At 31.9% G+C, this 23,563-nt stretch overlaps 1 protein-coding gene across 4 annotated transcripts; it reads left to right on the top strand.

Annotated features, from left to right (window-relative positions):
* Positions 1-1,742: 1,742 nt before the first annotated feature.
* On the top strand, positions 1,743-20,114 carry LOC143071964 (hydroxylysine kinase-like). 4 transcript variants are annotated; one of them, XM_076246684.1, is made up of 6 exons: positions 1,743-1,896; positions 10,130-10,471; positions 11,938-12,054; positions 13,202-13,332; positions 18,070-18,244; positions 19,539-20,114. In XM_076246684.1, exons 2-6 carry the CDS (start codon positions 10,144-10,146, stop codon positions 20,033-20,035), a joined length of 1,248 nt encoding a protein of 415 aa, XP_076102799.1. In that variant the 5' UTR covers positions 1,743-1,896; positions 10,130-10,143; the 3' UTR covers positions 20,036-20,114. The 4 variants fall into 4 exon arrangements, with proteins under 4 accessions (XP_076102799.1, XP_076102800.1, XP_076102798.1 ...); XM_076246685.1 differs by lacking the exon at positions 1,743-1,896 and adding an exon at positions 7,090-7,249; XM_076246683.1 differs by lacking the exon at positions 1,743-1,896 and adding an exon at positions 8,468-8,540.
* Positions 20,115-23,563: the final 3,449 nt, after the last annotated feature.

Consider the following 23,563-nt stretch of genomic DNA (forward strand, 5'->3'; position numbering starts at 1 on the left):
TATTCCCAAATTCAACCCCAACCCTCTTTTTTGTGGTCATAAACCTTGTGTAAAAATTTCATAGAGTTCTATTCACTTTTACTAAAGTTATTGTGCAAAAACCAAGAAAAATGCTTATTTGGGACCTTTTTTTGCACCTAATTCCTAAACTGTTGGGACCAAAACTCCCAAAATCAATCCCAACCTTTCTTTTGTGAGCATAAACCTTATGTTAAAATTTCATAAATTTCTGTTTACTTATAATAAAGTTATTGGGCAAAAACCAAGAAAAATGCTTATTTGGGACCTTTTTTGCCCCTTATTCCTAAACTGTTAGAACCAAAACTCCCAAAAATCAATCCGACCTTCCTTTTATGGTCATAAACCTTGTGTTTAAATTTCATAGATTTCTATTAACTTTTACTAAAGTAATAGTGCGAAAACCAAATGTCTTCGGACGACGCCAACGTCATACCAATATACGACCAACACATTTTCAATTTTTGCGGTCGTATAAAAACACGACATAGAAAACTTAACATTAAGCAAGACAAACCCTACCAAAAAAACAGGGGTGATCTCAGGTGCCCCGGAAAGGTTAGTAGATCATGCTACTATAAGGCATCAGTCGTATTGCTCATGTAAGTACACAACCGGTGATAAATCTAGATCGGTAGGTCACATTCGGGGAACAGGAGAACGGGCCTGTGGTTACGACGACTAGAAATATATCCGCTGATGGAATTTGATACAAAGAAATGGAAAGTCCACATTGGGAGCCTGAAACCATTTCTTTTGTTGTAAAGTATTGTTGCAAACCCAACCGCAATTTTACTAATGTGTACTATCGTTTGTCTGTTTGTCTTTTTCATTTTTAGCCATGGCGTTGTCAGTTTGTTTTAGATTTCTGATTTTGACTGTCCCTTTGGTATCTTTCGTCCCTCTTTTTTTTTTTTTTTTATCTCTAGATGTAAGTCAAAATATAATGCAGACTTAACCTTATCTGTAGGGGTGAGCAGCTGAGACATCAGATTCCCCCTTTTCATATATGTGACCCGCCATGACATTTTCAGGATTATGGAGGTAGAACGTCATTGTTAGAAAAATTATAAACATGATAAATATCGAGATTCAATGAAATACGTATTTGTGAAGAAGAGATAAACACTTTCCTTGGCTTCTTTTTTGCGGACGCCGAACTATACATCATCTATATAAGTTTTGAAGATGTTTTACTCTATCGTTTGAAGTGAAAAATATTTGAATCTACATTTTAAATTGATACAAAAAAAATAATCAAATTTCTGCTCTATAATTTTCCTTTCATAAATGAAATCTTAAATATATCCATAACAAATGCACCGTATAAAATGCATATAAGAGAACACAGCTACTTATAAACTGTTACGCGTCGCATACTAAGTATAGAGACATGCATAATAAATCTAAATTAAAAAAAGGAATTCTTAAAGCTTACTTTGACAAATTTTAAACCTTACTTCATTTCAACAAGTTTAAATTACATGTTCTAAAATTGAGCGACAAAAAAAAAAAAAAAAAAAAACAATGCTCTGCTTTATAAATTTTCTTTCATAAATGGAGTGAGAAATATATTCATAATAAATGCAACGTATCAAATGCATATATGAGAACACCTACTTATAAACGGTTACGCGTCGCATACTATGTTTAGAGACAAGTCATGCATGATGAATCTAAATTTAAAGTAGTATATTTACCTGACGATATCAGGATATTGGTATTTAGTCAAATCTTAACCGGAATTTGTGACACAATTAGAATTCTAAAATTTATAAAACGTAAACAACATGTCGAAATATTTAGGCATGAAATAAATATATTTTTGGATAAGTTAATGCAAGCACACGAGGTGTATAGCGTCTTATACGATTACAGGTTTGTAATGTTTAACAACCATATTATATCAGTATGTAAACACGTTAATTATGAGCTTTGAAAATCAAGCAGTTCGAGCATTTTTCTGAGTAAGTGTTAAAAAATTTCAAACAAATATTCTTTACTGTGGTTAGCATTCAATAGTCGTCAGTATCTATAGATGAACAACTTGTGGTTATATTGATAATCTAGAATCGTCCTTGAAGGTAGCGGACAAATTCGCAGCTAAATAATTCGATTGATGTGTCATTTGTATACAAGAGTTATATTCCTTTGAACTATGAGTCTATGTTCAATTTCATAAAGTCAGTATGTTGATTGTCTACCTTGAACAGGGTTATAAATTTATCTTATACCAAGGATTTGTATAGTAAGTCTTACTATACAAATCCTTGCTTATACATATAGTTTTTTTTTTATTGAATTTAAAATCATTACAAAATCTGTAATGTACTAGATACTCGCATTTTTCATAAGTTTGTCAAAGACATTTATGTATATCTATAATTTCTTTAATTTGTTTTGAAATGTTTAAAATTAATATATACCAATATAAAGAATTATTTTGTTATCTTATAAATATATTTTTGTTATCTGAATGCATTTAGACCGATTGTATACGTCAAATTAAGCAAGGTCAAATTTGCCTTCATCATCACTAACTCTCTGAGAGCGTTGACCAAAGTATATTTTGTTTAAAGCGCGGAAGCGCTTCATTCTAATAATGTGCGCACGGTCAACGCTTTTATAACCCTATGAATTTAAACAATTAAGCATTCGATACGTGTAATTACTTATACTTTTTTAGCTATGATCATGAAAACACGAATTTTATATTATTTTTGTTTAATTCAACTGTGCACTTTATTGTGGGATCACGTGTTATCATGAATGGTAAGTTTTATTGAGTAATGCAATTGCTTAAGGAATAACACGTGATGTGCAGTTAGCCAATCAGAATAAAGTATTATAATGAAACATACATCTAATGTAATTATTATACCTTAATATACCATTAAGGTAAATAGTGGAAATATTCTGAAACAAGTGACTATGTCACAGAAAAAGCATCTGCCAAGTATTCATGAAATTGCTCTCTATTAAAGCCATATCCTGGAAATTATAAAAAAAACCCACCTTTTTCCTACTTTAAATTTGAGGTACAATATGCCGGTGAAAAACATTAATTGTGCTGTCAAGAATACACTGTTTTGAGTTTTGGTATGCATAAAAAAAGACCCAACAGCATTTGCCTTCTACTGGTAAAGGCATTTGTTTCTAAGATCGATATGGTGTATACCATTATGCCAGAACTAGAATGAAGCAGAAAGCTGATGTAACTTATCTGCTTTACTCGATCCCTTAAGACAAATACATGAAAGAAGTGTAATAACGCCTAACACAAACACACATACGAACAAATACAAAACAGTACACCATAGCCACCACTTTATTCCAGAAGCTTCTAACTGATGCCGAATGCTAGAATGTAAAATTGTAATTGAGACCTACCCAAAACAATTAGAACTTTTCTGAAAAAGACTATAAATGAAAACAGAACTATATCATCTTCCCATAATGATTGAATGTTAGGAAAATTGACCAGAGTTATCTTACTTTAATCACAGAGAGGGGAAAGCAAACAATTTTTAATTTAAGCCTAATTAACATTAAAACAATTTTCCAGTAACAAATAAAGTTACCTTATTGAAATATAAGGTCTTTGTTAGCTAAATCTATTAATTTTATTAGATATTATGAATTTGTATGAAAATAGAGAAACATGCTATTTAAAATTAAAGCTTACATAGACAAATTTTAAACTAACTTCATTTCAACAAGTTTAAATTACATGTTCTAAAATAGAGCTAAGAATTGTTTGTATTGTAGTAAATTTAAGTCTTTGAAGTTTTATTCAAATACGTTATTGAACATTACTAAGAGCCAATAAATACAATAATTTTGTATTTTATAAATTCGTGCCTTCAATAAATAAAAGTCGTCATAGAACAGTCTCATTTTCATACCGGTATCCGAAATGACTCGTTTCATTGCTATTAAAACAAATATGTCATAATAACATGACAGAGAGTTTTGTTTCGGAATATTCTAGATTATATAAATATAAAAAAAAAGCAAATTTTAGACAATGTACCCTCCTAAGCCTGGAAGTGGCTAGTCACATATAGTTACCGGCGTTTTTCTCACAATGACGTTCTACCTCCATAAGCCTGGATATGTCGTGGCTGGTCACATATGTTCAAAAATGTACCTTGTCATATATCAAGTAACAAAAACAGACCTCTGGTACATTAGTATTGAGATAAATTGTCTTTGGTAGGGGCTTGCAATGCATTGCTTTTTTCAATGAATTCTTAAACACTTTCCTCTATTTGCCCCTTTTATATATCTTACATTGTGAAGAAATTTCAACAAACAATATTTATAGCATCTATAACTAGCATCAGTAAAAATACTACATTGGAATACACAGAGATTAATTGGTTTGACAAATAGCTGATACATTTACGATCATAATTTCAGATACTTATGATTTAATCAAGCAAGTGATATCATCAACCTAGTGATAAATTTAATCTGAATTTATCACCCTTTTCATACATCATGGAGATTGAAATAGTGACCTATTCCAGCGGCTCATCCCTACCACTCATTACATAGGAAGTGCCCCTCCTTTTCTCGAGTATATTATAATCAAACTCCAAGTCAACATCCGGATATAGTGATACTTCGAACTGTTAGCACTTTTGTCAGCTCAAACCTAACAAAATTTCTCTACATGTCTAACACAAAAAAGACACAGCCTTGAGTTAAGACATTTGAAGCATTGAAATGATGCAACACAACTAATTTAAACCAGAAATCGCTGTTTGATTTGTGCTGTTTATGCATAACTCTATAGAGCGGTAAAAGTGACGCCATCCAAATTCACACTTGATTATTGATTGGTGGAAATAAACATTGCGTTTAAGTTTCATAACATTTGGATGAGGCAAACTTAATTTCAGTTAGAGAATGGTAACTAATTCTAGGGCACGCGTACGTGTAACAGCCAGTTACTTTGTTCCGGCGGAACTTTTCAACTAGTTATTTCGTTCCGATGGAACTTTCCAACTAGTTGTTTTATTCCGAGTGCAGTTGAAAAGTTCCGGAAAAAAGTAGCTAGTTGAAAATTCCCGGAACAATGTAGCTAATTGAAAAATTCTGGCCGGAACAAAACAACTAGTTACATCGTTCCGGAACAAATCAGATAGTCAATTTATTCCAGCATATCATAATAACTATTTATTACACTTGGTATAAAACCAACTAGTTGGAAAGTTCCACCGTAACAAACAACTAGTTGGACAATATGTACATCATAGTTGTGTATATCAAATGAAAATTAAAATGTGTTACTGAAAAGTGAACGTGTGCCGACCATGCTTTAATAATAACTCATTGTATTTAAAAAGATATTGAATAAATACAATGGAAATATGTTAGTTCTTTTATAGACTTGTTTGACAAAGAGGAACTTTGTGACTAGTTTATAAGTTCCGTTTGAACATTTTAAGCTAGTTTGCTATTTCCAATTTGGGCTAATTCGCCGATGACGGAGGAACTTTGTAGCTATTTGATAGGTCCCGTTAGGCATTTGTGGCTAGGGTCTTTTAGTCTCTGCGCTCCGTTTTTTTAAAAATTCATTGTTGATATGTTCTTCCATTTTTTTAGCCAACTCTCTGAATGTAGCTGTCTGACTCTTTAATAAGTTCTGTTGGTAATTTTGACTAGTTTGTTAGTTCCTTTATAAACTTATTTGACAAAGAGGAACTTTGTGACTAGTTGATAAGTTCCGTTTGACTTTTGTGGCTAGTATCTTTTTTCCCCTTTGAAAACTTTCAAAGATAATATGTTACGCTTTTACTTTTTATCAAATCTCCAAATGGAACTTTGTGACTGGTTGATAAGTTCCGTTGGAACTTTTGGGCTAGTTTGTTAGTTCTAAAATTTAAAATTAATGATATTTTTTGTTATCAATTGACTATGATATAATAAAATAAAATTGTCAATCAACATTTTCACTTTGATTTTATCTTGCATGTTAATTTAATGAATGTACTATTTAAAATAGTGTGTTTCTTCCAATTAAAATTAGATCTAGCCACCATCGCCTGTCCAGAGAACCCATAAAACTGTCATTACTATATCCTCTGAAACCAAATAGCTTTAATAAATGAGAAATGTTTTTTTAGCAATTTGATAAAATAAACAGATATTAAATCAGTAAAAACCACACATTATATGTTCTGCATATTATGAAAACAAGACAGATAGAAGTATACAATGAAAAAAACATTTTCAACACATTTGATTGTAAAATGAAGACTTTATCTAGTGTCCTGAACATTTAATGTTGCATTCAAAGCGATTCTAGTAAAAGCAAATGCTCATCTGACAAACCTTGCTTTATTTCATTATGGATTCAAACATCTTTGAATTCAAACTGAGGATCCTTTTTTCTTGCACGGTCAACATTTAAATGAAAATATGTGTTTTGCGAAGAAAGATTGTTTCAAGATTTTAGATCTTGGACTTAAATACATTCTGTGATCATATCTTTTTAACACAAGATCATTTGAAACATTTCATTGTTAATCTGAAAATGATTGTCAACAGCCGAATCATTTTCTTATTATTCCAGCTATGAAAGTAAGATGGAATGGTTGTTTAGTTAAATCATGTTTTTGAACTTCAGTGTCTTGTCTTTAAAATAATTTCATCAGAATGTTGTTAACTAAGGTAAAATTGCTGAAACTTACCCCTAAATTATAGAAATCTATCATGTGACATTAATCTTATTTTTTTTTTGTATGCTGTTGAAACATTTATTCTATGATATTTATAGGTAAAATATCTTATAATTTGATTTAATTTCCTAAATCCATGTTTTTACTCCGTGACTTGTCAAAAACTCCAGCACTCCCAACACTCCAGGCAGCACTCCAACACTCCAGCACTCCACTCCAGCACTCCACTCCAGCACTCCGCTCCACCACTCCATTCCACTCCACCTTTTAGTACATGCCTGTTATACTCTTTCCCGCTTTTCACTAAAGGTGCAGCGTAATCAAGAGCGTAATGATTGTCATTAATACTAAACAGATGAGGCTGTTACGAAAACAAAAATATAAGAAGTCATTCAACCTTAGGTCACCAAAATACAAGGAAAGTTACGTCAGAGTACTTTATCTGTACATGTGTATATGAATCAGGAAAAAGTTTGTGATCGAGTCTTGTTCTTGTCTAACTTGGAAATTAATTAAACATATTGTGTTTTCGTTTACAAAAGGTAAAGAATATGTTTATATATATAACATGTATAATTTTTATACACAAGTAAAGCGTAAATAAAATATGTAAACAAGATTTAAATAGCAACATACAACGTCATTAAGTAATCAGATGCTAAATGTATATAACAACGAGTTGACAGTCAGGTTACAGAATTATCTTTTATAAACAAATTTTTCAGGTTTTGATTTGGTCACAAATATTTTCATTTTTTACAGATTTTTTTTTCAGCTTTTACATATAATCATAGAAATAAAGAATGTACTGATCATCTTAACAATACTAGATTCGGTCGAATCGTGATGTTTGAAAACACGCAGAAAGACAAGCAAATTCAAAACTCAATAAAAAAAAAAAGTGTGCTCATATCTACTTTAAGAACTCTTTTCACTTCGAGGGGGATTTCAGGGAGGGGCATCACCTCCACCTTATTAAGATACTTCATATACTGTTGCATCATCTACATTTTTTTTACCTATTCAACTCCAAACTTTTTCTAGGTAGGGGAAACGACAACCCCCCTCCTTTTCAAATCCTGGATCTGCATCTCTTACTTTACGTTACGGCTTTAATTATCTATTTGGTGACATATTAAAACTTTCAAAAATATCTAATTTGTTTACTGGCAAAACACTAACTTCCAAATGAAGCAGATTCATGGCTAAAGAATCATACGTGGCTAACCATATACGAACTAGTCGCATCGATTTGGTGTAACAATAAATTCTGATGTATAATGAGAATAATAGCACTGCCAAAACTTTTATTAAAAAACGCAACAATCAGTGTAGAGGTCCTTTTTGTTCCTTTTGATGGCATGTTTATAGAGGGTATTTTTTCTACTGCAGTCTAACATACTCGCCTTTACCAAAGACAAATGAAATACTTGTAGAACACAATGGGCCGTTAATAATTTGCTTTCAAATTTGCATGTACATGAAATATTTCCCACTGGACGTAAAACAACTTGAACAACAATAAATCATCAAGCACATTATTTACGAATTAGGATAAGAAAATCAATGTATACTCTAAGTCTTTCATAATAAGGCTGCTTGATATACACATTTTTTTTGGTACCTTTAAATCGGAAAAGAAAATCATAAAAACTTCTATGTACAATTTGTATTTTTTCTTATCCGAATTCGGATAACGATCAAGACGACTTTATATTGAATATAGATATACTAGTACTAGTCACATTGCATACTTAACTCTGTGGTAGTTCATGTGTTCTTCTTATCCTAATCTGGATAAGGATCGTCCCATTGCATACTTAACTCTGTGCGGTAGGTCATGTATTCTTCTTATGCGAATTTGGATAAGAACAGTAATTATTCCTTGGTAATGTGTATTATGTATTCTATCCAAATTCGGATAACATAATTTAGTTTCTCTCCTTATGTTACACGATGATAACTCAATTATTTATTCTTCTTGTCCAAACCAAGATGATTAAATAACTATTGTAATTCTAAAAAAAAGAAATATGTCTAAATACATTATTGCATTCAGTTCATTTTAATAAATGCTGCCTTCCAACATTCTTATTTCAGAAATCTCGCTTATCCGAAACACCCATTGACTTGAGCATATGGAAATGCTCAAAAGCAATTGGTATTTTGTAGAACATTTTCACAGGTTACTTATATATCAGATTATACATTTTATGTGTCTACACGTTTCGCATTTATCTATCCACATGATTATAATGTGAACTTTCAGCAATGATAAGAAAAAAATGTATGATTGCATGTAAGCGTCTTGCAGAGGTGATATAAAGGCTGAATTCACACACGATATAATAGTGTATTGAGAAAAGCAAACGTACTTTATAGGGATGAATGGACTGACACGTTTCAAATGTTTTCGTTAACTTTTGTTGTGCTTCAAAAATACATTTAGTTTCTTTCAATCTTTTTCTCTTTTTCCTTTCTTACGACCATCCAACATTTGTGTGAGATTGTTTATTATTATCGGGACGAACATGTGTTTTGATGAAATAAATAAAAACACATTTTTTTACAATAACATGCAGGATCTAATAAAAAAGTATTGTTCATTTCTAAGAAATTATCAAAAAATGTAAACCGGCTTAAAATTTTACACGTCAGTCCCGTGTTTTATCTACAACAGACTCATCATTTATGATAAATGACGCTCAAATAAAAAAGTAAAATCGCCTTGTAAAGTACGAAGATAAAGAGCATCAAAGAACCCAAAAATTGGACAGGTTTTCCTAACTACAGCTACGGTTAGAATAAGTTATCCGCACTTGCACCTTAACTTTGTTTATATGTTACGAGCAAAATCTTGAAACACTGGCAAATAGCAAAATGTATTTTTTTTTTAAATCTAGTGAATCCCATCTTTACCGGATACTTGAATTTTCTAAATATTATTGACTCGTATGAATTTTTTCATCCTATTTTTTCCAAGAAAATACGAATAGAACAGTTCTGAAAGTTGTCATCGGGCTTCATAGCATTATACAATACCATGTGATGTAGGTTCAGATTCATTACTGATTTACTTCCCGTTAATCAAATACTTAAATATTATTCCAACTCATACAATCCATTTATGAAATTTTTGACACGCTTTTCATAAAAACTACAAACATTAGCTTCCTGATTTTTTTTATCTAGTTCTACGTGAACATCCTTTTCCGAGTAATGGGTTTTTAAATTTATATCTCTTCAATTTTCTGATAACTAAAACTAAATGTGGGTGTATCATTTAAGTTAGCAAAATCTCACAGTTCTACTATTTTTATATAATTCATTTTTACATACACAGAAATATTCCACATCTATTTTCCTTTTGTATTGTGAATTTATTTAGAATTCATTGCCATATACTTACAATTGATTTGCAGACTCTCAGTCAAAAATGTTGGACGGAGCACCAAGCCAAAGTCAAAACAAAAGTAGCATTGAAGACCAACTTAATGAATTAGACGCTGATAAATCCAAATCACTGTTTAAACCAAACCAAGAAAATAAGCCATTAATTCCAAACAATTTTATCAGTGATTTTGCGTTGAAGTTTTATGGTATGAATGTTTTGAAATTTGAGGAATTAAATAGTTTTGATGACAGGAACTATCACATCACCGTAGACTCTGTTATAAAAAATGCCTATATTAAAGATTTCAACAAAACAGGCTATGTTCTGAAGGTTCTGAACTTGGAAGATTCCAAGATACCAGGTTTGATAGGTAATAAAAATATTAACATTTACATTTAAGGTGTGTACATTAATATTTTATCATCTTGCTGGTCTACACTGTACAATATATAACATTTAAGTACTAGAAAAAGAAGAAGATCAATAGATTAAAAAGATATAATGTATGACTAATTGCAGATATTCAGTATTTTTTTGCCAAATGAGGCAAAAGGTACCAACAAGATATTCGAACTAATAAGAACAACTTACAATGCCATGGTAAAAAAAAGAAAAAAACAACAAAAAGACAAATAACAATTTACACTACACAGCAAAGAAAACTGAAAACTGTGCAACACGAACTACACCAAAATTGAAGATGATCACAGGTGCTCCTGAAGTGTATACAGATCCTGTTCCACATGTGGCACCCATCGTGTTGCTAGTATTAAGTAAAAAACTCGTTTAAGTCTTATTAAGTGAGGAAAAGAGGAGGGGGTTGTGGTTACGACAATTGTGACTTACCCGTCGTCACAATTGAAACAAAAATTCTACAACGGAAAAAAAATCGTAATGGTGTCTTTAAGGAAAGGATGACTTCAATTATACCACTTGCATTCAAACCATTTGTTTGAATAGCTCACTTTTAAGAAACAACCATCTGTCAAGAAGTCATTAAAGGAAATGCAAGGTCTGGCATAAAGTTTCAACTGTGAGCTAAATATTCCATACGAGATGCTGCTTGAATGTTGTTACATAAAAAGGGAAAGTTCACAATTTGGAAGCTGACATAGTCTTAATTTTGTACCAACCACCTTCAAACATCAATTCCTGGATGTAAGTCAAGATATGATGCAAGTCAATTATTTTAATTGGACTGTACATTTTTAAATGGTAATTGATAAATCTTTTACTTTTCAGTACACATATTAAAAAGATTTGGTATGATTGCTAATGAGACAACTCTCCACAAGAGACTAACACGACACAGACACTAACTGGCCTTCAACGATGAGCAAAACCCATACCGCATAGTCAGCTATAAAGACACCGAAATGACAAATGAAAAACGATTCATGTCTGTATATTTAAATAAATATGAGCGTTTTGTACACTCGTTAATGTATCTTTTCGGGAATTATCATTCCTAAATAAGAGGATTTCATATTAATTTTGTAATCGTTTCTTAGTTTATCAAATTATTTATTCCCATATATCTGTATGATCATTATAGTTATTCGTATTTTGTTTTCCTACCACAATCTCAGTGTTGATAATAGCCTCGATCATTGTAGATGAACAAGACGTCCTTAACAACAACAAAAAAAAAAAAAAAACAGAGAAAATAGAACAACACAATTCACCGACAGTGCAAGACCTTCATGGGAAATAAAGGTCATAAACCCCCCACCCCCACCCCACCCCCACGTCATTATATTTTGCATGGGACAAATAAACACGATATAAAAGTTGAACAATACGAAATATGATGTATAATAATTCTCATTATTACAGAAGCACAGCATGCAGTCTTAAAACATCTGCGGATGAAGAAATTCCCTGGGCAGGAATTTGTACAGAATGTTGAAGGAAAAATGTGGTCACTACAAGGAGTAACTAAGGATTCTAAAGGTAACCTTAGATATAATCTTATAAAAGACAGTAAGTAATAAAAAATTGTAACACAATGTTTTATTTTATTTAAAAGGAGCAATAACTGTCTTGTTCATTGATTTGACTAAAATTCTCATATTTGATTTAAAGCATACTAAAACATAAAACTTATCTATAAAGAACCTAAAACAATTAATTTTCAAATTTCATGAACATGTATCACCATTTCGTGTGTATTTACTTAGGTCGAGATGTCATCTTATTAATTATCGAGGAGACCTCCGAAGACTACCGACGGTCATATATCCCGACATAAACATACATAAAAATGTAAATAAAAAGCGAACTCGTGCAATTTAATTTTTCTATGTCTGTTTGATATTATATTGTTTACAAAAATATTTGAAAATATGTTTATAATCGTTTTTACCTTATAAGATTGAGTTTGTGTAAATCGAACCAGTCAATCAAATGGTTTACTCTTGTTTTACTTCAAATGTTGACAGTATTTGTATTTTTATCCATCCACTGAGTTAAGCCTTTATCAACTGATTTTTATAGTTCGTTCTGATGTTGTAATGTTATACCACTGTCCCAGGTTAGGGGAGGGTCTGTTTCCCGCTAACACATTCTGAACGTGTGTGTCTGTCCCAAGTCAGGAGCCTGCAATTCAGTGGTTGTCGTTTGTTTATGTGTTATGTACTTGTTTTTCGTTAATTTATTTGTACATAAATTAGGCCGTTTGTTTTCTCGTCTGAATTATTTGACATTGTCATTTCGGGGCCTTTTACAGTTGACTATATGATATGGGCTTTGCTTATTGTTGAAGGCCGAACGTTGATACATATGAAATATGTGATATCTACACACCCTTTTTTGCAATGTTAAACATGTTTGTGAGCGCTCAAACGTCCCCTTAAAGAACAAAGAACTACTACAAGACCCGTTTATTATTTTTATTCAAACATCCGTTTTCTTGTATTAGTATCGCGTTAAAATGTATAGAACACTAAATAATATTGGTGCATCCGATGCGCTTTTCCGGATCTACCTTCATCCGAAAAGCAAAACCCCATGTTTTCAAAACCAAATATATACATTATGAATTGACTTACAAAAAGGATCAACAAATATTTCTATTTCTCACAACCACATTGTTTTATAGAAGTTGACGGCCCATACATTTTCTATATGTTGAAGTACATGGAAGGAGATATAGCTATTTCTAAGCCCTATGTTCCAGCAACATTATTCAACATAGGGAAGTTTGTTGGTAGATTACAAGTTGCTCTAGAGGTATGAATGATACTAAATATAACTACATGTACGATACTAAATATAACTACATGTCCGATACTAAATATAACTACAAATACGATACTAAATATAACTACATAGATAAAGGAAGATGTGGTGTGAGTGCCAATGAGACAACTCTCCATCCAAATAACAATTTAAAAAAAAAGTAAACCATTATAAGTCAATGTACGGCCTTCAACACGGAGCCTTGGCTCACTCGAACAACAAGCTATAAGGTAGCAATACACAGTTAGGAGTTTAGTTTCGCATTATGGCCCCTGTGGATTTTTCAAACAGGAAAGTTAGTGTGTAATAAAATTCATTTTTAGACAGCTGAGTACTAATTTAGCCTTCAAAGATGGTTTATAAGAGCATCAAGATTGTTTTTAACATGTTTTATGGGCTATTTTCTGTTTGACAATCCGTATTTTCATAGCTTGACCGGCCATCGGTCCAGAAATTAATGTAATGTTTACGAACACTTTTTTTCTACACGAAGTTTTTGACACAATTTTACAAAAAAATGAGACGAAAGACATATGATTTTCATTGGATCTACTGAATGCTATATGTACACAGTTTCAGAAAAGGTATTACTGCAAGCGATTGAAATTCTACTTTTAGCCAAATTTTGGGGAAATATGTGACATCTTTTCCCCCCTTTTTGCAATATTTTACAGCAAATAAGTGCAGATTGTTGCCATGGATACACCCCAAAGAAATTATATTTTACCATTTTATATACTGGATATAAAATCTATGGAAGATTCTGATTACATACATATGCACATATATGACACAAACAGTAAGCTTAGTATTGCAAAAAAAGCAATGAAAAGGGGATGGTAAAATTTATGAGGGCAAATTTTAATATTTTTTCCTAACTGTTTATTGCTACCTTATGGCATACTTACCAAGCTCAGAATTGTATAATTTAAGACTTTTCATACCACAAATCTATTGATATTTAGATTCTAAATCAACTTCTGAGGGAATTAAGTCTTTAAGAATGACAATACATGTCAATTTTATTGTTTACAGTCCTTAGCAACCAAAATTAGACATTTTGACACAAGGCTTATATATGTACTCTAATGGCTTAACCGTTGCTTCTGAAGGATTGGGGTGCATGTAGTAGCCTAAGAATTGAACGCGTTTGTTTTTTTCTTGCGAATATATCAAATTATTATTTTTATCAAGATTTCATGTTACATTTTGGCATATATTAAATGTATAGTTGAATCAGATGTAGGAAATTAATTCCCTACTACCAAGTTTTTTAATCAAGGCTTAGGTATGCAATAAACATAAAGATTAACATTTTCATGCTTGAAATTGCTAAATTTTGTACAATTTTGCATCATCAGATATCTTATTAAGATTTTCAACTAAAAAAACTGACAAAAAAGGTATAGTTTTAAAGATTTGGCCAAAAATTAAGGTAGAAACAAGATTTTACACTTTGACTTGGCATTTTTCTTTAAATCAATTTTTGTCGCGTTTCAGTGTCAACTGCTAACCTTCATAAAATATTCATTACTCAACCAATTTTCAAAAATAAAAGGCCATTTTACTCGTTTAAGCTAGCAGAACACAGAAAATTAGTAAAAAGGGATAATTCGAAAAAAATATTTACTATTAAGGTAGCAATACACAGTTAGGAGTTTAGTTTCGCATTATGGCCCCTGTGGATTTTTCAAACAGGAAAGTTAGTGTGTAATAAAATTCATTTTTAGACAGCTGAGTACTAATTTAGCCTTCAAAGATGGTTTATAAGAGCATCAAGATTGTTTTTAACATGTTTTATGGGCTATTTTCTGTTTGACAATCCGTATTTTCATAGCTTGACCGGCCATCGGTCCAGAAATTAATGTAATGTTTACAAACACTTTTTTTCTACACGAAGTTTTTGACACAATTTTACAAAAAAATGAGACGAAAGACATATGATTTTCATTGGATCTACTGAATGCTATATGTACACAGTTTCAGAAAAGGTATTACTGCAAGCGATTGAAATTCTACTTTTAGCCAAATTTTGGGGAAATATGTGACATCTTTTCCCCCCTTTTTGCAATATTTTACAGCAAATAAGTGCAGATTGTTGCCATGGATACACCCCAAAGAAATTATATTTTACCATTTTATATACTGGATATAAAATCTATGGAAGATTCTGATTACATACATATGCACATATATGACACAAACAGTAAGCTTAGTATTGCAAAAAAGCAATGAAAAGGGGATGGTAAAATTTATGAGGGCAAATTTTAATATTTTTTCCTAACTGTTTATTGCTACCTAAAGGGCCCCAAAATTACTAGTGTAAAACCATTCAAACGGGAAAACCAACGGTCTAATCTATATAAAATTAGAAAAAAGCGAGAAACGAGAAACACGTATAAATTACATAAACTACTGTACATGAGATTCCTGACTTAGGACAGGTGCAAACCTTTGCAGCGGGATTAAACGTTTTAATGGATCAAAACCTTCTCCCTATTTCCGAAACAATAGCATAACATAACAACATAGAAAAACGCACGGTAAAATATCAATTAGCAGGCTTAACTCAATCAAAAAACGTACATTAATACACTATAAACGAATAAATTTGATCTGCGATATCTGTCTGCAAATGCACAGTTAATAAAATATTAGGGACACACATTCAAGGCCAAAAAGCAAACAAAAATGATCTTGATATCTATATCACTAACAGAAAGCTGAATACTAAAATTTATGATAAAAGAGTTGATTTTTCATTTCCTATCGTTAATTATCCATTTTTAAATGGTGACGTTCCCTTGTCACCATCTTACGGTGTTTATATATCTCAACTTGTACGATTCGCTCGTGTATGTAACAATGTTGTAGATTTTAACGAGAGAAATTTATGTATTACTGAAAAATTATTACACCAGGGTTTTCGATATCACAAACTAGTCAAAACATTTACTAAATTTTATCATTGGTATAAGAACATCATTCGTAAATATAGCTCAACATGCAGACTTCTTATACGTTCAGGTATTTCACATCCAATTTTTTATGGAAATATTCTTTATAAAGCACAAAGGTGTCAGTATTCACCTCAAAAACTAACAAAACCTTTGAATAGACTTATTAAGAAGGGATATAGTTACGATACTGTTGTCAGGTCATTAAAGATTGCATATTTTGGCGTTAATATTGATTCACTTATAGGGTCTTTGCATCGGAACTAAACACATTTATTCAAAAACCAGTTGTTGGCATGACACGGGTTATGTTCTTCTCATATATGTTATGATGGTATGATACTAAACCCCTAACGGGAAGGATGTGCCTGATGTTCATATAATGAAATCATAATCTTTCAGTCAGTTTAATTGAAGTCTGGAGCTGGCATGTCAGTTAACTGCTAGTAGTCTGTTGTTATTTATGTATTATTGTCATTTTGTTTATTTTCTTTGGTTACATCTTCTGACATCAGACTCGGACTTCTCTTGGACTGAATTTTAATGTGCGTATTGTTATGCGTTTACTTTTCTACATTGGCTAGAGGTATAGGGGGAGGGTTGAGATCTCACAAACATGTTTAACCCCACCGCATTTTTGCGCCTGTCCCAAGTCAGGAGCCTCTGGCCTTTGTTAGTCTTGTATTATTTTAATTTTAGTTTCTTGTGTACAATTTGGAAATTAGTATGGCGTTCATTATCACTGAACTAGTATATATTTGTTTAGGGGCCAGCTGAAGGACGCCTCCGGGAACGGGAATTTCTCGCTACATTGAAGACCTGTTGGTGACCTTCTGCTGTTGTTTTTTTTCTATGGTCGGGTTGTTGTCTCTTTGGCACATTCCCCATTTCCATTCTCAATTTTAAGTTCAAACAATGCCATGGCAAGTCACCACTGCAAAATATTCAACCCTTCGAAAATATTCACTTAGAAAAAAAAACGATTTAAAAAAAATACAGGTAAATCTTGAAGTTTATACAAATGTAGTAAGAAGAAACAAAATATAACTGCATGTACGATACTAAATATAACTACATGTACGATACTAAATATAACTACAAGTACGATACTAAATATAACTACATGTACGATGTGTTACCAGAAAGAAAGCAGAAATATATCATAGTAAAACACAGCTTTAAACATAAACTTAATGTATGAGTCGGTTGACAATTTGGGGTATGCTGATTTGTTGGTAAATCTTATTTATGGACATCATCCACATTTACAATTTCGCTATCTTTTATGGTTTCTGCAAAATAAAATGGAAAAAAAAACATCGTTCAAAGACAATAGCTCCTGTAATTATGATGTCAATTTACAATTTAGGTCATGATGTTTACTTGTAAATCTTCTTTGCTTAACATTTTTGTTATTTCTGTTTCTATCTATTATGTTTTTGTAAAAATTGTAAAACATTGTCAAGAGAAATAATTTTTTTACGAGTTAAACTGATTATTTTACCATGATGGCTTATTTGTAGGTCTTCTGTTGCTTAACAATTTTGCTTTTACAATTGCTGTTGATGATTTCGTCAATGTGATTTAACAAAAACAAAACTCCTCATTTGATATATATTACTTTGTTAAGAAGATGGCATCTATTTTTATGCTTCATTAAACTGAAAAGTGCACTTCAGGAAAGAATGGGAAATGGATGGACATATAACAGAAAAATAATGTATGAACATATTTAAAGCTATTTAAGTAAATTTAATTATTTATTTTTCAGGATTTTGATGATGCTTTTCTAACAGAAAGGAATTTCCGATGGAATTTAGCAGAATGTCCCCGAATTTTAGATTTCGTGTTTGCTATGAAAAGCAAGGAAGATGCACAAATTGTAAATGTTATCATAAAAGAATTTATCGAAGAAGTGAAACCAGTGTTGTGTCAGTTAAGGAAAGGTAAAATGATTTTAAGTATTCGCTACTCTGTTTCAAAATATGAAATTATGGAAAGATAGTAGTGGTTACCAGGTTGTTTTTAAGGCACAGCATAGATAAAAACAGAGGATTCCGAATATCTGGCAAAAATTCAAAAACAACATTTATTAACTCCATCAGAGTTTTTTCTTTCATACATTGACACGTAACATTTACGATTATGATATTAATGTACCCAAAAAAGGAAAAGAACCTTTTTAATGCATTGTAACGTCCCTAGACTTTATTACTTCTCCATTCTGATAAAAAACAATCGAAAATAAAAAAAAATAGACCAGAATCAGTTAACTTTAAAAATATTTAAATCAATTTATCTTCTTAACGCCCATTGCATAGCATTCCAATGTTTTCATGGTTATCTCTAAACGTTACAATATACTTAATCAACTGTATTATTTCTAATTATTTGGCGTATATCATATATACTTCAGTAAAATATCATTTTTCCTACAAAAGCTCTAAATATTAGATGAACTCATTATAAATACCAGACTAACCATTTTGACCCTCGTTTCGTCTACAAAAAAATGCAGTTGAATCAAACACGATAAAAAAGCTTAATAAAATTTGAAGTTGAGCAACATTGATGATTCAACATTTTGAAAGGTTTTTCCAAATACATCTATATCTGAGACAGAAAAAAGTATTTTTGATATTCAAGTTTTGTGAACAGTTTATTTATGACCATTATAGAATACAACGAAATGGGTTTTTATCTTACATTTATAAAAACAGGTCTGCACGAAATAATCGCGTATAATTACTATAAAAACGTGCTCACAAAATTATGCGGAAGCCAAAAATTAACAAGGAGTTCCTGTTTTAACTATTCAAATGTGTCAGTTAACCATATATGCCACCTGACGTCGAAATTGTCTGATCATGTAGAAGTCTATAGATTTAGAAAAAAGAAAAATAACAAAAAATACTGATCTCCAAGGAAAATTCGAAACGGAAATTATCGTAAAAAAGATAATATCAAAAGTTCAAACACATTTAATGAATAGAGAACTGTTATAATCTTGACATATGGCACAGGCTTTTCTATATGTAAAACAATGATGGATTAAACCTGGTTTTTAAAAGTAGCTAAACTCTCACTTGTATGTCAATCGTATTAAAGTCCATTATACTGATAGCAATGTGTGAGCAAAACAAACGGACATCATACGTTACATTAATGAAAGAACGAATAAATAAAACTCAAAGGACTGACTTTTTGCATTGAATTAAAATATATTTTGTCGTTTTTCAGTACTTATTCACGGTGACCTTAATGAAAGTAACATTCTGCTCAAGGAGGGTCAATCCAGCGTTCCACAGGAAACACGACATTGCGATGTTATAGGTATAATTGACTTCTTGGACATGCATAACAGTTACACAATAACTGACTTAGCAATTTTGATAGCACACATGTCTACGGAGTGTAAATGTATGGACCCACTAGATTCAGGAGGGCACATCATAGCAGGATATCTTACAGAAAGAAAACTTACAGCTTCAGAAATCGATATTCTGAGGATATTAATCTGTTGTAGAATATCACATGTTGTAGTTGTGTCAGAGTATACTCTCACAATGGACCCTGGTAACAAATACATATTATCTTTCATCGAAAGGTATAAACCTCTTCTTTGGAAATACTGGAACACATCAAAAGCTGAACTGCATGAACGATGGAAGACAATTCTTAAAGAATACGGCATGAAACATTTATACATGGTTAAAAATGATAATGAAAGCATTTAACTTGAATGTTGTTAGCTGCAATTTAGACAAGCATGAACCTGTGTTTTCTATTTGTTTCCAACATAAAAATAGAATGATATTTCTCTTTTACCACTTACTTTGGTTCAATGCTATCAAACTAAACTCAAGGACATCGCTGTTGCATAATTTGCCCCAAGTCAATAATTCAATCTCACTTGAATCCGTATTAATGTGACCTACAATCTTACCTTTGTTGCAAATGGATTGCGCATGCGCTCAACATGTTCAAGGATTACATTTGTACTACGAATGTCAGCGGAAAAAAGTGAAACTAGGATAGTCAGTTACAGGCAGCTGATTTCGTTGAGCGATTTTACCCGATAAAATCGTTCCTATAAATGAGATGCGACAGATACCAAAGAGACAGCCAAACTCATAGATCGAAAATAAACTGACAACGCAATGGTTAAAAAAGAAAAAATACAAACGGACAAATAATAGTACACAAAATACAACATAGAAAACAAAGGACTAAGCAATACGAACCCAACAAAAAACTGGGGTGATCTCAAGTGCTCCGGAAGGGTAAACAAATCCTGCTCCATATGTTACAGCCGTCGTGTTGCTCATGTGATCGCAATCCCGATTTAATAATAGTCTAGTACAGTTAATCACATTCGTGAAAAGGAAACGGGATTGTAGTTACGACATTTTTTTTCCGTTACAAATTTTATTTATTACACTATTAGATGCTACTTTATGATATGGAACAAAAGCAACAAAAAAATCAATTCGTTATGGCCCAAGATGACTTCTAAAAATCTTTATATCTTTATAAGCTCTAAATCATAGCCTTAAACACGCATGCCTTGTAAAGGAGAAGCAGAGAATACCAAAGAGACATAGAAACTCATAAGTGTCAACAAAGCCATGGCAAAAAAAGACAAAGACAAACAACAGTTATAATATAAAAAATCCAGATGCTCCGCAAGTATGGACGCAACATTTAAGCTTGATACAGCTCTGAATTTGGATTGTGATTAAATAGTTGACACAACATAGGTTTCTGACAAAGAATGCATGTGGTCTAAGAACTTAAACTTAAAAACTTAAAAATTTTAAATTGGACATTTACCTATTATGGTCCAATATCCAAAATCTAAATACATGGTTAGATTCAGCATATCATAGAACCCCAAAAATTCAATTTTTGATGAAATCAAGTAATGTTCAATTTTAGACCCTTTAAACCTCAATGTCGACCAATTTGATAACATGGCCTAATTATTAAAAATCTAAACACATGGTTAAATTCAGCATATTGAAGAACCCAATATATTCAATTGTTGTTGAAATCAAACAAAGTTTAATTTTGGACCCCGATTTAGACCAACTTGAAAACTGGGACCATAATCAAAAAATCTAAGTACATGTTTTGATTTAGCATATCAAAGAACCCCAAAAATTCAATTTTTGTTAAAATCAAACTAAGTTTAATTTTGGACCCTTTGGACCTTAATGTAGACCAATTTGAAAACATTATCGGTCGTCCCACTGTCTATATCACTCTGTTCAGCTCTTAATATTATTCCGTATCATGTCTTTGTGACATCAAATACGTTGACAATTAATAACTTTGACCCGGACATATCAGCGACGTCATAATGTTTGAACCGACGTTAATAACTTTGACCCGATCAAGTCATCTTTTGTGTGCTGGTGAAACAAAGAAAACACTTCTGAAACACGCAAATATAGCCCGATAAATCGATTATCAGATTATCTGCATATTGATATTGTAAAATATCAGCTGCTTGACATTATATGAAGGCTTTTTGATCTCGTTCGCTACGCTCACTCGACAAAAAGCTTCATATTATGTCTCTCAGCTGATATTTTACGATATCAACATGCAGATAACCTGATAATAGGTACGGACCAAACATTAGGATGCTTAATACACGGTTAGATTTGGCATATCAAAAAAAAACCCAATAATTCATTTTTTGATGAAATCAAACAAAGTTTAATTTTGGACACTTTCGGCCCCTAATTCCTAAACTGTTGGGTTCAATACTCCAAAATTCAACCCCAACCCTCTTTTTGTGGTCATAAACCTTGTGTAAAAATTTCATAGAGTTCTATTCACTTTTACTAAAGTTATTGTGCAAAAACCAAGAAAAATGCTTATTTGGGACCTTTTTTTGCACCTAATTCCTAAACTGTTGCCCAAAATCAATCCCAACCTTTCTTTTGTGAGCATAAACCTTATGTTAAAATTTCATAAATTTCTGTTTACTTATAATAAAGTTATTGGGCAAAAACCAAGAAAAATGCTTATTTGGGACCTTTTTTGCCCCTTATTCCTAAACTGTTGGAACCAAAACTCCCAAAAATCAATCCGACCTTCCTTTTATGGTCATAAACCTTGTGTTTAAATTTCATAGATTTCTATTAACTTTTACTAAAGTAATAGTGCGAAAACCAAATATCTTCGGACGACGCCAACGTCATACCAATATACGACCAACACATTTTCAATTTTTGCGGTCGTATAAAAACACGACATAGAAAACTTAACATTAAGCAAGACAAACCCTACCAAAAAAACAGGGGTGATCTCAGGTGCCCCGGAAAGGTTAGTAGATCATGCTACTATAAGGCATCAGTCGTATTGCTCATGTAAGTACACAACCGGTGATAAATCTAGATCGGTAGGTCACATTCGGGGAACAGGAGAACGGGCCTGTGGTTACGACGACTAGAAATATATCCGCTGATGGAATTTGATACAAAGAAATGGAAAGTCCACATTGGGAGCCTGAAACCATTTCTTTTGTTGTAAAGTATTGTTGCAAACCCACCCGCAATTTTACTAATGTGTACTATCGTTTGTCTGTTTGTCTTTTTCATTTTTAGCCATGGCGTTGTCAGTTTGTTTTTGATTTCTGATTTTGACTGTCCCTTTGGTATCTTTCGTCCCTCTTTTTTTTTCTTTTTTTATCTCTAGATGTAAGTCAAAATATAATGCAGACTTAACCTTATCTGTAGGGGTGAGCAGCTGAGACATCAGATTCCCCCTTTTCATATATGTGACCCGCCATGACATTTTCAGGATTATGGAGGTAGAACGTCATTGTTAGAAAAATTATAAACATGATAAATATCGAGATTCAATGAAATACGTATTTGTGAAGAAGAGATAAACACTTTCCTTGGCTTCTTTTTTGCGGACGCCGAACTATACATCATCTATATAAGTTTTGAAGATGTTTTACTCTATCGTTTGAAGTGAAAAATATTTGAATCTACATTTTAAATTGATACAAAAAAAATAATCAAATTTCTGCTCTATAATTTTCCTTTCATAAATGAAATCTTAAATATATCCATAACAAATGCACCGTATAAAATGCATATAAGAGAACACAGCTACTTATAAACTGTTACGCGTCGCATACTAAGTATAGAGACATGCATAATAAATCTAAATTAAAAAAAGGAATTCTTAAAGCTTACTTTGACAAATTTTAAACCTTACTTCATTTCAACAAGTTTAAATTATAC

This window comes from Mytilus galloprovincialis, chromosome 4 (assembly GCF_965363235.1).
Source record: "Mytilus galloprovincialis chromosome 4, xbMytGall1.hap1.1, whole genome shotgun sequence".
Classification (NCBI taxonomy): Eukaryota; Metazoa; Mollusca; class Bivalvia; order Mytilida; family Mytilidae; genus Mytilus; species Mytilus galloprovincialis.

Coding starts and splice junctions, on each gene's coding strand:
- LOC143071964 (XM_076246683.1), top strand. CDS start 8,480: ATGTGTTCTTCTTATCCTAATCTGGATAAGGATCGTCCCATTGCATAC. Junction 8,541..10,129: donor TGCATACTTAACTCTGTGCG/GTAGGTCATGTA, acceptor ATTGATTTGCAG/ACTCTCAGTCAAAAATGTTG. Junction 18,245..19,538: donor GTTGTGTCAGTTAAGGAAAG/GTAAAATGATTT, acceptor GTCGTTTTTCAG/TACTTATTCACGGTGACCTT.